The sequence below is a fragment of the Micropterus salmoides genome, unplaced genomic scaffold (genome assembly GCF_014851395.1).
Source record: "Micropterus salmoides isolate LMB-PRFRI ecotype aquatic unplaced genomic scaffold, ASM1485139v1 Ms_hic_scaffold_16, whole genome shotgun sequence".
Lineage (NCBI taxonomy): Eukaryota > Metazoa > Chordata > Actinopteri > Centrarchiformes > Centrarchidae > Micropterus > Micropterus salmoides.
In genome coordinates, this window is record NW_024040707.1 from 13905025 (window position 1) to 13921005 (window position 15981).

At 41.6% G+C, this 15981-nt stretch overlaps 2 protein-coding genes across 5 annotated transcripts; one reads left to right on the forward strand and one right to left on the reverse strand.

The window, feature by feature from the left end:
• Positions 1 to 216: 216 nt before the first annotated feature.
• Positions 217 to 9889, forward strand: LOC119905359 (glutamine-rich protein 1-like). Of its 4 annotated transcripts, none has more exons than XM_038722301.1 (12): positions 217 to 373; positions 1243 to 1518; positions 1621 to 1710; positions 1827 to 1967; positions 2900 to 3676; positions 3787 to 3964; positions 4094 to 4248; positions 4348 to 4462; positions 4869 to 4977; positions 6477 to 6625; positions 6731 to 6821; positions 8650 to 9889. In XM_038722301.1, the coding sequence occupies exons 2-12, from the start codon at positions 1264 to 1266 to the stop codon at positions 8834 to 8836; spliced, it is 2247 nt and encodes a 748-aa protein (XP_038578229.1). In that variant the 5' UTR covers positions 217 to 373; positions 1243 to 1263; the 3' UTR covers positions 8837 to 9889. The 4 variants fall into 4 exon arrangements, with proteins under 4 accessions (XP_038578229.1, XP_038578233.1, XP_038578231.1 ...); XM_038722303.1 differs by having other exon boundaries at positions 267 to 477; XM_038722304.1 differs by lacking the exon at positions 217 to 373 and adding an exon at positions 497 to 580.
• LOC119905360 (receptor-type tyrosine-protein phosphatase V-like) lies at positions 9710 to 14789 on the reverse strand. The gene is made up of 11 exons (XM_038722306.1): positions 14225 to 14789; positions 13658 to 13729; positions 13025 to 13124; positions 12842 to 12926; positions 12670 to 12746; positions 12432 to 12566; positions 12219 to 12341; positions 11919 to 12079; positions 11631 to 11766; positions 10735 to 10796; positions 9710 to 10653 (listed from the first exon to the last, which is right to left on the reverse strand). The coding sequence occupies exons 2-11, from the start codon at positions 13660 to 13662 to the stop codon at positions 10440 to 10442; spliced, it is 1098 nt and encodes a 365-aa protein (XP_038578234.1). The 5' UTR covers positions 13663 to 13729; positions 14225 to 14789; the 3' UTR covers positions 9710 to 10439.
• Between the last annotated feature and the right edge of the window lie 1192 nt (positions 14790 to 15981).

Sequence of the window (15981 nt, forward strand, 5' to 3'; positions counted from 1 at the left end):
GAGCACCACCCAAATACTCAGCGCATCTCTTCGGTACCACCTTAAAAGATTCAGAAGCCAGTGAACCACTAGGAGCGTCTGTCTGGCACAACTGGGTTTTAAGGTTGACTGATATCTACCCGATCTTGTCGACTACTTTGCCCGTGTGTGTCGCCTTTAACGGACTACCCTTCAGGCGTCAGTTACCGCGATATCATGTGGTGGAAATATCGCGTCAGCACGACAGAGTTACAAATCGCTTGCTTATTGGTCTGAGGGAAAGTGTTGTAAGATGGCGCCCAGCGAAATATGAGTGGATAAGAAAAAGAAAAACTACAGCTAGCCATTTGACGAAAACCACGACAAATAAAGAATACATCAGCCACAGAGAAACGTTAGTAGCACCTCGCTTTTCTGCTCATTGAAAGAGCAGTAACGTTTCGAGGGTAGAGAAGCGTTTGTGGGCGGCTCGAGCCTCGGCCCGGTTGAGGAAGAGAGGTAACGCTAGCTAACGCGCCTGCTAAACGTTAGCCTGCTAGCTTTGGATATACCAGAGAACACAAATAAATGCAGTTGGGGTAGCGTTAACTGCAGGAGAGAGGTACCCAGGTTTCCGATGCTTTCTGTTTATGTACCACCTGCTACGTAACGTTAGCTCTTGTGTTGTTTGTGCACATGATCGTATTATTACACTTTGCCAAACACAGCTGTGGCTGGATCGTATTTGCAAACAACACGCGGCTAACTAGCCGTGTACCTGGCTAACCTAGCTTGTTGTGTAATCAGCTGAAAGATGCGCCGTTATGGAGTCATTGCAAGCACATAGCCGTAACTCAATTGTTGTGTAAAACTTGCACGTTTTCATTATGTTAGCGGTTTCCGTCGCTTCTGTGAATACTGCATCGGATTTGGAAAGTGGCCGCGCTTTTGTCCCTGCTCATACACACTCAGCTAGAATTAGGTTAACCCTTTCGTATTACCATCTGTCTGTGTTGACATTGGAGCACAGTTTGTAAATACTTTAAAGATAAAACTGATGTCAGCACAGCGCTTTTGCTCCTTTTTATTTTTACTTAAAAAATGAAGTCGCTTTCTTCTTGCCTTTTCAAGTGCGTTTGAGTCATTAACGTTTTGACAGGATTGTTGAAATGTAATAAATTATATGGTTAGTCGTTGTTGATGCATCTATGTCACGTACCTAAGCATAAATGTAATTAAAAACAACCCCAAGTGAATCCTGCCTTTTCTCAAATCTACCAACAGAAGAAGACACTGTCAGCAGCAATGAACAACTCCCTGGATGGCACAGGCTCTTACGAGGAGCTTGTGAGGCAAAAGGCTCGGAGCATCCCTCAGCATCGCATGAAGGAGTTCCTGGAGTCCTTGGCAAGCAAGGGTCCAGATGCCCTGCAGGAATTCAGTCAGCAAAGTGGAGATACCACCACCACCACAACCACTATGGTCTACCAACAAGAGGCGAACTGCATCTATACAGACAGCACAGAGGTGGCAGGGTCATTGTTGGAATTGGCTTGTCCGGTAAATGGTCTAAAATGGTGACTAAATGGTCACAAAACATTCTGTTAAAGAGCCCTGTCCTTGAAATGAAGCTCTTTTGACAGACACTGTCTTCTGATGCAGGTTCAGGTGCAGGTCCAGCCGCAACAGATACAGGAGTCCACATCTCAGCAGCAGTCTGTACAACAGAATACAGAGCAACAGATAGTGCAGGTTTGTACCTTTTTTTTTATTTTTTTTATTAGACCTTTGTGTTGTGTTTATCCCCTAACCCTGTTCCATTCAATCATTGGTCAGGTCTAAATTTGGCCTATTGTTTCTAATTTCAGGTGCAAATCCAGGGCCAGCAGCAAGGCCAGATGCTGGGTCAGGTCCTCCAAGTGCCCTCTGGCTCCCATCAACAGCTTCAAGGTGTGACTACTGCACAGCTGATTCAGCCTGGGGACCTCACAGAGGAGCAGCACCAGCAGGTACATTTAAGCACCCCATCATCTAGAGTTTGAATGTTAGGGATACACTGTTCGGCCACTAAAATTAATCGGCCGGAAATAGCAAAAATAGCACTTTCGGTGTTCGGCCTAATAACTCAAAAGACTGATTAAATTTTATCAACAATTACATTGACATGTCGGCAATGTGGAAGTATTTTAAAGTATCCAAGAAAGATGCAAAAATTACCGTTTGCAGACACTGTTCTGCTGAATTGTCTCCTAGCACATCCACTCCATCTGAGGCTAACGTCTTAGAAAAGGCAACAAACGGTCTGACCCGCTTTGAGTGGTTCTGTCACTCGTTTCTGAGAAGGCGATTAAGCTAGCACCTAAATTTGGAGTGAACACATACTCAAGCCATTATGATAACTGTATCGGACCAGAGCGAGCTGACAGGCAGGTTAGCGACGTAATCCTGTTAGTTTCTCTCTTTACAAAGACATGTTTTTCAGTATGAGAGTCCTACCTGAAGAGAGGCTGTGAAGTCTTCGTATTACGCGACACGAGAACCACACAACATTTATCATATTGGGTCGGACTTGATGAATTTAGTGCGAGGATGCACATGTGACGTCCAGTTTTCTAAATAAGGTGTCTATACAGTATGAAAATAAGATTAATTGGATTATATTCACAGAAAGTCTAAAACATATTACATTATGTGTACATTAAAAGAAAATGTACACATGTAATTTACTTACCGGAACCTCTTGGGCCTCGGACCTACCCACCGTAGTCTCTCCAAATCTTTCGACTATTTAATCAATGCAATGGTAAAAAAAAAGGCAAAATAAATGGAAAAGGTGTGAATGTACTTGTTCAATGTTTGGTATTTGGTTTCGGCTTTAGCCAAGAATTTTCATTTTGGTGTATCCCTATTGAATTTATCGTCCCTCACCCATGTGTTTTAGCTGCAAGCCCAGTTGGTGGCAGCCGTTGCAGGAGGACAACAGATCCAAATTCAGACAGTGGGGGCCCTCTCTCCCACCCAGCAGCAGGACAATGTTGAGAGGAGGGTACTGGGAACCACCGTTGCTACATCACAGGGAGCAGGGGTCCTCCAGCCAGCCAAGAAGCGTAAGGTTGACATGCCCATCACTGTGTCCTATGCCCTGCCTGGTCAGCAAGTAGCCACAGTCCTGGCCATCCCTCAGGGACAGGGCCAGCAGCAAAGTTACGTGTCACTGCGGCCAGACCTCCTAACCGTGGACAGCTCCCACCTTTACAGTGCTACAGGCACTATCACCAGTCCCACAGGGGAGACTTGGACAATCCCTGTCTATTCTGCTCCTGCTGGTTCCGGAGGCCGTGAGCAGGTCACGCACATTGCCATCCCCCAGGAGGCTTATGGAACAGTGCAGGTCGCGGGAGCAAACACTACAACAATGACCACAATGCCAACGCAAGTTACTGTTGAGAACGACAAGCTGAAAATCCCTGCCAGTCAAAGTCAGACAGCGCAGGCCGTTTCCAGCATAACAAGCTCTGGAGGAATGGGAGGCCAAGAAGAAGTGGTGCACACACTCGCTGCAAACACACTGTTCCCAGCCCAGCTGATGAATGGAAATATCCACATCCCTGTGGCAGTACAGGGCTACTCCAATGCTACACAGTCCCTTATCTGGGATCCACAACAACAAGTGCTGCACACACAGGGTCTGTCAGGGCAGGACGCACAGCAGCTGCAGGTAAAAATGAATACATTCACAGTTGTTGAGCTATGTTAGTCTTTTATCATGGTTAGATATAAATATAGACCCGTATCTCTTGACAACAGTGTTGGTGTGTGTCTGCACAGGGTCAGACAGTGGTAGCAGAGGTAGATGGCCAAGGACAGCAGCAGGTGCAGGTGCAGGAGCTGCTGCTGCCTGCCACTCTGAAGCCAGAGGAAGGGCTGGACGTGTGGCGGCTTTGGGCTCAGCGGAAAAATGCAGAGTTGGACAAATCAGACAAAAATAAACTGGCACCAATTGGCCGTACGTGCATATACACAATGTTCATTATAGTGTCAAAACAATATTTTGTTGTTTATGCACATAAGTGTATTGTCATTATCTCGTCTCTGTTTTCATCTGTTATCCCAATCGTGTGTGTGTGTGTTTTAGGACGCCAAGCACTGCGTTTCCAGGAGGACTTGGTGTCGTGTGCGGTAGCTGAACTCTGCATCGGTCTCTCTTTGATGACAACAGAGGCTCGGGGGCTGGAAGGGGAGACTTACGAGTCTGATGTTCTCTACTATGTATTTCTGTGCATACAAAAAGTAAGTTCGCAATGCACACACCTCCATCTCTGTTGATAGTCATTGGATTTGATGTGGAAACACTGTTTGACTTTTCTTTCTCCAATTACTCTCCTACAGTATCTGTTTGATAATGGTCGTGTGGATGACGTTTTCTCAGATCAGTACTACACTCGCTTCGCTCACAGTCTGCACCAGATCTTGGAGCCTTGGAGTCCATCTATTCATCCGCTAGGTGTGAACAAAATTTGTTTGCCAAACTTTGTGTGGACCTTCAATGTGTGTTCCTCTGTAATTAACTTAATGTGTTATGAACTCATTTTATCTCAGGTACAGTGCAAAATTGTGAATACACAAGCCTACTATGTTAGGGGTGTCACCAGGTCTCTGCCCCATCTCTATCCAATCTGTTGATATTTTTCTCATTTTTCTTAAATTATGCAGCTACATAGTCCAGGTGTAGGGCTCAGCCCTCGTCGTTGATCAGACACACAGACCTGCAGCTCTTTATACATCCATCACACAGACAGAGAGCAGTTTTCATAGAGTCCACACTCCACCGGCTAGCCAGAAATGTCCTGAACACAGCACTTATACAAACTGCCAGGTCTTTATACTCTGTTCTTCACCTTATCTACTAGGGTATATTATCCCCAGCCATGTGACAGAGGAGATGCTGTGGGAATGTAAACAGCTGGGAGCTCATTCTCCCTCCACACTGCTCACAACTCTAATGTTCTTCAACACCAAGTGAGTTGCACCATTTTCCCTCATGCAGCATTTACTTCAGTCATGACACATGAAGCATTTTTCTATAGTGCTTCATCGACCTGCAGCAATATTTTCTGTCTGTCTGTATCAGTTATCAACTATTAAACTAACCGCCAAACTTTTTCATAATTAATTTGAGTAATTTCTTAAGGGAAAAAAAAAAAGAAGAAACAATTAACCCAGAATCTAACGTGAAATTTTCTGGTTTCTTTAATTCTCCATGACAGTAAACTGAATATATTTGGGTTGTGGACAAAACAAGGTATTTGAGAACATCATATTGAGCTTTGGAAAACACTGATCCACAGTTTTTACCTTTTTATAGACCAAACAAGTAATCGATTAATCGAGAAAATTATCGACAGATTTATCGACAATGAAAGTAATCGTTAGCTGCATCCCTAGTTGTTATTTTAGCCCCTTTTCCCATTACCAGTACCAGCTCAACTGGCCTCGCCTTGACTCGGTTTGGCCGTGCTCCTTTTTCCATTGCAGATAGTACCCAGAGATAGTACCCTTCAATATAGCTGGCCGTCATAGCGACGCCACACACAACTGCCGCGGCATAATTTTCTATGCGACAGGCACCAGCAACCCACAAAAAGCTTTCTCTTTATTTAAGTTAAAACGTTTCAACATTACTCAGAATGTAAAGACAGATAAGCGGTATGAAAACTTTACAACTGTGTTTTCCTCTGTCGTTGTTGCTGCAGCAGTCTCTGTGACAGTGGGACTAGAGGGCTCTGTGAGCGGGCGGCTGGCTGGCCTCGAGCTCCTCCCACGGGTTGGCGCAGGCTTCCCCCGCCGCCTCTTGCAGAGCTCCGAAAACTCCGAAAACTTTCAAGCACATTTTTGCCCCACCATCACTTCTCATCAGCAATCTGCTGTGTTTTCACGTCACATTATAGTATCGCCTCAGCTCGCATAGAACCTCAACGGAGGTGATGTGGAAAAAAAGTAGGTACAGGTACAACTTTTCCACAAAGGAAAACCAAAAAAAGGCGAGTCGAGCTGGTACCGTGCAGTGAAAAGGGGGCTTATGTATCTCCCTTCTGCCCCTATTAGGGTGGGGTGATATGGCCAAAAATGTTATCACGATAAAATCTCATCATTTGTTACTGAAAATCATCACAGTAAATGTCAAATTATTATTTCTTTACAGTTTAAAAGCTCCTGAGTGAAAGTTGAAGAAACCACATGGTTAATTTTGGTTTTAAACTATTCTTTATGGTCAGAACATGACAAACACTTACCAGTGGATCACTTCATAAATCTGAGTTAGAACATTCAAAACAATTATGATTTTAATGACACATGCATGAGTAAAATTAAGTGAAATCTTTTTGTCCCTTTTACTCAACAAAATAAATATCTTAATAGAAAAATTAAGTGCTAATTCTTTCATGATTCAAATAAAATAAATCAAACATTTATTGAACATTTGTTATATTGCATATTTATTCTGTATATCTTAACAGGTATTTCCACCTGAAGACAGTGGATCAGCATCTAAAAGTGGCCTTTTCTAAGGTGCTGAGACACACCAGGAAGAGTCCCAACAACCCTAAAGACAAGAGCACCAGCATCCGATACCTTAAGTCAACAGAGAGGTTCATTGGACAGAAAGGTAAGGCGTGCACATGAACGGGTTTTGTGCTGTGGTATCATGAGAGGAAACCCCATTTTAAGGACAAATGATTTACTTACTGTATATATATTTTTCTTTGTTCAGTAACAGATGACATGTACTCAGAGCAGCTAGAGGACCCAGAGAACCCGCTACGATGCCCCATCAAGCTCTACGATTTCTACCTCTTCAAATGGTAAATATAAAACCATAGGAAGGATGACGAGGTGAATGTTTTTATCAGGAAACTTACTGCTAAAGTATGTTTTGAGGTGTTTGCCTTTTTATGTAATAAAACTTTAATCCAATATTTCAACAGTTTATTTTGTCAGAAAAAGAAAAAAATGTAAAATTGCTTATTTGTACTACCATGTAGTGTTTTCACTATGGCCAGGGTTAAGGTTATCAATTCATGAGTCAAGAGTTTCTCTTTTGAGGTGCTTCTGTTACCTTTTTAAATAAAACTCTTGTGTTTATGTAATTGACATGGGACGAGGAGTACATGTTACACTCAGTGTTCAAGTGGTTAAACACTGCTGCTAGGCAACTGACAAAAACATGGATTCTTTATAATAACTCTTCCATTTTCTCTTCTTAAAAATGGTGAATGATTTGTATGTTTTCTGCCACTTGTATGCTCAGGAACAAAGGCAACTAACTACTTTGCCCTCTGCTGTCTCTAAAAATAGCCTTCACAGCTTGTGAATAGGGAGAAAAGGGCTACTTAAAAATCTAAAAAGCTACAAAGTGTGTGACTTGACAAAATCTGTTTGCAGTGTGGGTACAAAATTATATTGAACACAATAAAAACATGCGCCATAAAAACGTCAAAGACATCGTCAGCACATGGCAGATACCCATTAGCAGTGGCAGAATAGATGGTGTTATGCACACAGACATATGGAAAACAAAACAGAAATAAACGGTACAAAATACTACACCGCACCAGCCTGCAGTGCTTTTTTGCTTATATAAACTCACTTATACAAACTAAACAATATAGAATTTGGGTTTAAATTTTAGCTCCAGTCATCGGCCCTTTTTCAACAATGTAAATCTTTTTGTTAATCTTGGGACAGGGCAAAATAAAGGAGAATATGTCAGTTAGAGGCCGACAGATAAATAGGCGTGCCGATATGAGCAGATAAATTGGTACCTGTGTTTCGGTACCAGCCTATAAATAACAACTAGAATAACGTGTTGTTTCATAGTTTTTCCACCAGAGGGCACTTTTGAACTCCACAAATCCACCACAAAACACAGCAATAAGCTGACATAATCAGCTTTACTGTCATTCGAAGTACTGTTTAGATAAAATTAGTTTATTTTTAAACTGCGTTATGTTATCTTGGTGAGGTCTAATAACTGCATATAACAAATGTTAGGGATAATATTTGTTTATGTTATGTGTTTCTGAAAAGAACGAGGGAAAAAAATTATCATCCGATATATCGGAGTATTGTAATTTAAAATGCTCAAAAATCTAACTCTGTATTGGTCTTTAAAATGCCGTATCGGTCAGGGTCTAATGTCAATTTGACCTGAAACGATTACTCAATCTACAGAAAGCGATTATTCGTTTCAATGGTTTGTTTTCAAGCAAAAATGGCAGACATCCACTAGTTTCTGCTTTGATTTGCTTCTTTTGTGTGTTTAACATCATTGTAAACTAAATTCTTTGCGTTTTTTACTGTTGTTCAGACAAAACACGCAATTGAAGATGTCAATTTGGGCTCTGAGAAATTGTAATCTGCACTTTTTCTTACATGAAATGATTAATGGGGAATATGATCACCAGATTAATCCATAATGAAAAGTTACAGCACTGATGTCAGTCGGACAAAGGGAATAAATGCGAGAGGGCAAGATAATAAATACACTATTTTCCACTAATCCTCTGCTGCAGACAAAGAGTATTGACCAAAATTGTATCGTAGGCAGAGACGAGCTAAAACTGCAACTTTGACATCTGGTAAATAAGTGCAACCTGTGTTCTCACAACGTGTTTTCTGTTTCTCTGTCAGTCCGCAGAGCGCAAAAGGTCGCAATGACACCTTCTACCTGACTCCTGAGCCAGTGGTAGCGCCGAACAGCCCCATATGGTACTCAACTCAGCCAATCCCAAAAGAGCAGCTGGAGCAGATGCTTGCCCGCATCCTCGTCGTCCGCGAAATCCAGGAAGTCCTTAACATGTCGGAGAGCGTGCACTAGTTGGACTGGAGGACAACAATAAATGGACTAGAGCCTTCCTCTCTCTCTTCACCCAGCCTTTGATTGCTCATTATCAGTAGTTTTGTATTCTCTCAGACCCATCTGTGGTCTTTAAGGGTGGCATGTATATGTTTATATTCCTTCTGTGTCAGCATATCGTACACACACGGACTGTACATACACAGACAACCAATACAGGTGATAATTTGTCTTATCGAGGCAATCTCTCAACCTTACCACAAGTTTTCTTCTTTTTGTTTGGCCAAAGGATGTAGTGTCTAATCTTTTTATTGGACCTGAACTCTAATTTAAATGTTATTTTAACTGTTGGTTCTTATTACCGATAGCCTGAAACAATTGTTAATTATCTGTTTTGTTTTAATCTGTAATATATTTCATATATATATATATTTTCACTGGGGTTGGCCTGCGCTATGCTGCTTTCATAGACATCCCTCTTTGTCGCTCTACTTTCCCACATCTGCCTTGTTAAATCTTGCAGTGAAGACCTCGGTAGTATCAAGACTGCATTAGCCAGACATAGGCTAAACGCTGATTTTCAAGTTGTGTGTGAATTCTCCCTCTTTCTTTGTTTCACTTCATTTGTCAGGACACGCCGAACTCTGAAGGTGAATCACTTGTTTGTGAATGCTGCTTGGGGCTGTAGCGCCTCCTGTTGGCCTAGCTCAGCAGCATTGAATCACACCAGGACATTGACTTTATTGCAATACAGTGCCGCCACTCGACCTGCAGCTACTGGCACTTGTCACATGGAGACATGTCGGAGGGAGGGCAAGGGATGCTGACTGCTGCTGGAGCCTCATTTCTCTCCTCTGTCCATCACCAACCCCAAAACTTACCCGAAGAGGGATCTATTGTATCATACATGTTTATTACATGACAGATGAAAGACTAAAAAAAAGTGGGTTAGCCCTTAATGTTCTATAATGTATAATACTCATAGCTCCTTCATGTACTGTAATAGGTTTCAGTCATCTAAGGAGAATGGCAGTGCCTGTGTGTTTTTGAAACATGACCTTTTTTGTACAGCCACTATACCATGTGTCTGCCTTTCTAGTAAGTCTATCAATCCTGCACATCCCTCCTTAAGTACTGATACCTGCATTGTGTGTGTGATTTTTTTCAAAAAAAAAATCATCTTGCAACATCACTTCAGCGTGGAGTGGAGGCAAACAAAGTTACAAAAACAATGAGCTGTCCAAAAACATTCGGTAGCTGCGCACAGTAGACATTTTGGGTTAACATGAAGAGTGTTTTCCTGTTCCAAGTAACCAAATGTAACTCACAGTCATTGTTCTCGCTAATGACATGGGAAGTAAATAACCGTAGACGAACAGGTTTGACCTGAATGGCAGGCTCTTTCCTTAAGTCTCCCTTCTGGTAACAATACAAACTGCTGCATCTGTGGTTGCTTTACCAGAACTCGTTTGCACTGTTGTCAGGCCAGTTTTGTGTCTGCAAGGTTTAGCATCATACCGCATTCTTATTTCTGCAGTCCTTCTCTTACTTCTCAGATACTGTATGAGGGCTTCTTGTTTTTCTCACCCAGTAGCTTGCTTGTGTCTTGTATGTTTCACTGAGTTCAAGAGGCATGTGAGCCTGGATTAAATAGTGATGAGGAAGGCAGTAACCTCCTCAGTAGGTTCCCAGGGTGTAAAATCTGCTGCAGTGTGTTCTGCGGCGGGTCTGATGGAGGTGTCTGTCGATGATGGTGATGTCTCCTCCTCCCTGAGGAGCTGTGTGATTGATGCTGAGTGTGCTGGTTAATATTTGAACTGGCTCCCTGAGTTTGTGGGCTGTTGGGAAAGAAGACAAGTAGTGAAAATGTCGTCATACATTACAATGACTAATAAACACACTTCTTTCTTTATTCTCACCATGCAGAGGTTCCTCCACTTAGCCAGTGTAGCAGACACTGATGAACAAATATGTACTGCTCCTGAGGACACGAAAAAGAATGAGCAGGTGATGAGGACAGTAGAGCACACAACGTTTTAGCAAGGAGATAATGGAGTGTCATAAGAAAGTAATGAGTAAGTTACAGGTATACATTTACACTTTCCTGTTTCCATAGTAGACAACAGTTTAAACAGGTTATGGTCCATTTAACTTAACTAAGCTTATGATGAGCACATGTGTTTGATGCATTGTCATACAGTACACTAAAGGACTAGTTTAGTGACACTATGCAATTATTAGATTGATACCTCTCATTTTCATCTGTGAAATATGAAGCTACGCCTAGCAACTTAGCTTAGTGTGCTAATCATAAAGACTGGAAACATGGAGAGCAGTTTCCCCACATTTTCAGTCTTTATGCTAAGCTGCTGGTTGTAGCTTTATATTTACCGTACAGACATGAGAGTATCAATCCAACTCTGGGCAAGAAAGCGAATACATGTACCTCTCAAAATTTCCTTAAAATTAGATTTGCTTATAATACTTTGAGAACATTAGATTGCTGATATTAATTTACTCAACAACATTTTGAATCCAAAGACCAAGTCCATAAAAATTGTAATTACATTTACATGGTGTATTAATAATTCTGAATATAATACCCATAAACACGAACTTACACTATATATACTCTTGGAATGGTGCCATTCTGCTTTTACTTTTGATCCTTCCTGCTAATACTTTTGTAGTTTCACATAAGTTACATTTTGAACTTACTGGTAATGGAGTACTTTTTTACTTTGTTATTGCTGCTTAAGTAAAAGATATCACTACTTCATCCACCACTGGAGGTGAGAGTGATTACAGCACTAACCAGATTCTGGACCATGCACATTCGATGTAACCGTAGATCCTCCACAGCAGCCCGGACATTAGGCCGGATGCCCCTCGCACACAGCTGCATCAGCCACAACAATGTCACAAACGTTCCTGAACGCCCCACACCTGCACTGAAACACATAAACAGAGGATTCACTTTAAACACCGTCTCAGATCTGATTGATAAGCCTCTGAAAACGCTACAGGATTTATGCTTTATATTATTAAAAATAAGACAGTAACGGGTTTCTTAAAGGAGAAGGTGATAGGCTGAAGGTCAGACCTGCAGTGCACCACAGCCGGCCCCAGGCGAGGAGTGGTTTCCAAACTCTGCCGCACATGCTCAGTGAAGGTACAGAGAGAAGATGAGTCTTTAGGGACGCCCTGGTCTGGCCAGGAAGGGTAGTAGTAGTGTGTGATTATCCTGGCTGTAGAACAGTCTCTCTGAAACACAAACACAATCCTTTAATCCAACCACAAGGACTTCTTCTTTGATTGATTAGTGGTACGGTCAGTGCACACAGAAGTCAAAAGCAGTAGTTTGAAGACAACAAAGGCGATGATGGATGTGTCTTTCGCTCACCTGTCTTAGGTTAATGGTGGTGATAAAACAATCTGGACCTTGTTTGCGGGTCACTGTCGTCACTTGGATCAGTCCATGATAAACTGTCCCTCGTTCCAAAGGCCAATACTTATCACACAGCACCTGCAAACATACCCAAGGTCAGACCTTAAAGGACATGTTAGGAATTTCCTCATCAGACACATACATTCAAACGTAATGTGTCTTTCTCACTATGTCTTTGTGTTTCAGCGCCGTCACCATGATGATTATCCTAACGTTTTGCTCCCACACCATTCTCCAGAAGTCGGCCATGGTCTTGTGCAAAGGACCCTGGGTGCAGATGAAGTCTCTTTCTGATGCTCCACCCTGAATACAGACATTAACAGATGCAGACAAATGCAGAGACAGGCACAAGACAAACTAATAATGATAATAACAAATTTGCTTGAGGAAGTGAATGAGCTCTTACAGGCACAAAATTGGCGTTGATGTAGTCAGTGTGTGGATTGGAGTTTTGAACAGACAGCCTCACACGACAGTGGTCATCTATGACCAGAAGATGGAAAGCAGACAAATACAAGTCTCACACATTGCAACACACTTGATGTAATCTGCTCTAGTGTGATGAGTTCTGCACTTACATGGCAATATGTAGGGGTATCGGTTCTTTTCTCTGTTTGAATCCCCCGCTCTGGTGGGGAGGTCTTTGCCAACTTCATTTAGCTCCTTCACAGAGCCAAAAACAAGTAGCGCACACGATAAACACTTTTAGCTTCACAAATCAGAAATCCAATCCAAGTTCAATTCTAAGACATACTAGCTACCTCAAACTCCTGTTTAAAGCCTCTGTTGCCATCGGCTGCAAGTGCCTGGCATCGAGAACGAAACTCCTGTAGAATTTGTGATCTTGAGAAAGTTGGCACCCTGTGAAACATGACCGTATTACATTAAACCATTTTAAGACCAGTGATGCACTCCAACAACAAGGATTAATCTGGTGGCATTCTATATTTTTCTTACCTTGCAGCTGAAAACAGACCCCTAATAAATGCACTTTTTACTCAAGTTTGAGTAACATTTTTTTAAAATCCACAATGCACAGCTGTTTTAGGAAATGATTTAGCCTTTAAAAAATTTGCAAATGTAAACACTCATTTACCAGTTTATTAGGTAATCATAACACAGTTGAGTCAACTGAACATTGTAACCTTCATGTGTGAATTAGGAGTGTTGGATTAGAAAGCATTCGTTTTAGCCAGGTGTGCCTGATAAAGTGGTTAACGTAGCAAACGTGCCACAGACTGGTTAGGGAAGTTGGAAAATATTGAGAGACGAACTGACACATTGTTGGTTTTGGTATTTTCACTGGATTTGTTGACATTACCAAAATTATAGATTAGTATCTGCCTCGTCCTTTAAGCATGTTCTCAGGATGCTACAAGGAATTTTGTCCGTACCTCATGTCTTTTCTGGCGGTCAGCCTTGTACTCAGGGTGCTGAATGAGGCCAGAATGATTTCAGTGATGAGTCTGTCCAAAAGATACCAAATCATGTATCATAAAGCAAGAAAGTTTAGAACTCCCCCCCCCCCCCCACACACACACTTTAAAAAAGGAATTTGTCCTCATAAACAGAGAAATGTGACACTAGAAAACACACAATTGTGCATTTGAGAGAACAGCAGTTACATATGTAGTGAAGTCAAGTGCTTTCACAAATTAGTTTGCATTTGTTTATGCCCTGAGGCAGATGTGTTTGAAATTTTTTTTACTGAATCAAACTAAGAAAATGTTTCATTTTAATCCAACTACGCCACTTGTCTACTGGCCCCATAATAGTAGAAAGGCACACTTAACAAGAAGCAGCTCAACATTCATACAGGACAATAATAATGTAACACTGCCCCGACTGGAAATAAAACCTGTTCCAACAAGTTGTCAACCCCAAACACCACCAACACACAGCAGAAGAACCAAACACAAAGTACCAACAGCGTCAGCATTATATATTTGTTTCAGGATTACCTTTCCAAATGGGAATGATGCTTTACATCTGCCACAGGCTGAAGAGAAAGAGAACTGTACTGCTCCAAGTAATCTGGTCTGATTACAATACAACATTGACGATGACAATACTCTCTCTCCCTCCCTCTCTCTCTCTCTCTGGGGAGGAGGAAGTATGATGGGTGTAGACAATGGGTGGAGAGAGGAACACTATATGTCCGCGAGGCATGTCATGTATGATGCTATTCTTTGTACTCGCCTTGCCATTCCTCGCACTTTGGAAACAATTCTTAACTTCTAGGAAATCTCTTCTCTTCTCAGAACAATTTCTTCTCTTTTCATTGTAGTTTTCAGGTTCAACCTGAGAGTTGCTGTAACTAAAGCCATGTGAGAGTGTAGCTCATGATTTTTTATTCACACTTCAGAGTGGACTTTACCAGCACTGGACACGTTTGTGTATAGTTTAACACATATTTTGTGTTATTTCTTTGAAATGCATGTTGATTAAAGGCCTCCCAGTCTTGTCTTTCTGTTGTTATGGTGACGTATCAAATGCTTGTGGTGTTGCTTAATCTTGTGAATGAAGTTCTGTGCATCAGCAGGTTACATGGAATGGGACCCTGAAGACGTCAGACATAAACATGAGATGATATGATTTTAGAACAGACCTGTGAACATGTCTGAATTGCTGTTTAAGCTCCTCATCTCAGTTCACCACTGCAGCAGTATTCTTGGTGTCTTATCAGTCCACGAGAGCTGTACACAATAATAATTTAGCCTGATATCTTGGTACAACATTTATTACAATAAGGACAATCCCTATATAGGCCTACAGACACAGAGGTTCCCAAACTGGGGTTTAGGGTCCATTATAGGCCCTTCATAATGTCCTAAAAGATATTGAGTGATAATAATTAGTTCAAAAGTAACAATACCACAATGTGAAAATTCCCCACTTAGAGTAAAATCCCTGCATTCAGAACCTCCATCCATCCATCCATCATCAACCGCTTATCCTGCGTACAGGGTCGCGGGGGGCTGGAGCCAATCCCAGCTGACATCGGCCGAAAGGCAGTGTACACCCTGGACATGTCGCCAGTCTTACTGGTACTTTATATACTGTTGGGTAGTTTAATCTACAGCAACGCATCATATTCTATAAGATCATCCTATCTTTGCAGCATTGCTATCCTGTGAGAAACAAGTATCTCTAAAAAGTCAACTTTTCATGAGCTCAGAAAAACAGACCTGTTTTTTTGCTCAGGTTTAGGCTATGTAGTGTGTGTGTGTGTGTGTGTGTGTGTGTGTGTGTGTGGGGCTGTTGAATGCTAATCTGTTTATTTAGCTTAAAAAGTAGGAGACTTTCTCAATCCATAAATGAGCACTCAATCCTTCAGTTTATCAAAAAAAAAAAAAAAACTTAAAAAACCAACCAAATTTGAACGTGGTTTTCACTGGACAGGAAGAGTATTGATAAAAATGTGATCTGAAAAATAGTAGGCCTAATTCTGTCAGACTATGTATTGGAGTAAAAAGTAAAACAGTAATTGGTAAGTTGCATAAAAAGTACCCTGAATGTGTAGCCTACTTAAGTAACGTTAAAGTACATTTTAAGTAGTCTGCATTATAGGGTAACATCGGGTATGACGTCCCCTGGAGTAAGATGCCCCCACCAGTGTAATTCTAACAAAAACCACAACATGTAAAAAAAATAAAGACAATTCTCTGTTTCATCACAATATTTTAAAGTTATCTGATCAAAGCCATTCTGACATAAG

Bases quoted from the DNA above. Each gene is read 5' to 3' on its own strand.
- LOC119905360 (XM_038722306.1), bottom strand. The intron at 12,747-12,841 runs GTAAGTGCAGAA...TTCTGGTCATAG, and splicing joins ATACCCCTACATATTGCCAT to ATGACCACTGTCGTGTGAGG. The intron at 10,654-10,734 runs GTGAGAATAAAG...CTTTCCCAACAG, and splicing joins AGTGGAGGAACCTCTGCATG to CCCACAAACTCAGGGAGCCA.
- LOC119905359 (XM_038722301.1), top strand. From the start codon at position 1,264: ATGAACAACTCCCTGGATGGCACAGGCTCTTACGAGGAGCTTGTGAGG. The intron at 1,711-1,826 runs GTTTGTACCTTT...TTCTAATTTCAG, and splicing joins CAGAGCAACAGATAGTGCAG to GTGCAAATCCAGGGCCAGCA. The intron at 1,968-2,899 runs GTACATTTAAGC...CATGTGTTTTAG, and splicing joins CAGAGGAGCAGCACCAGCAG to CTGCAAGCCCAGTTGGTGGC.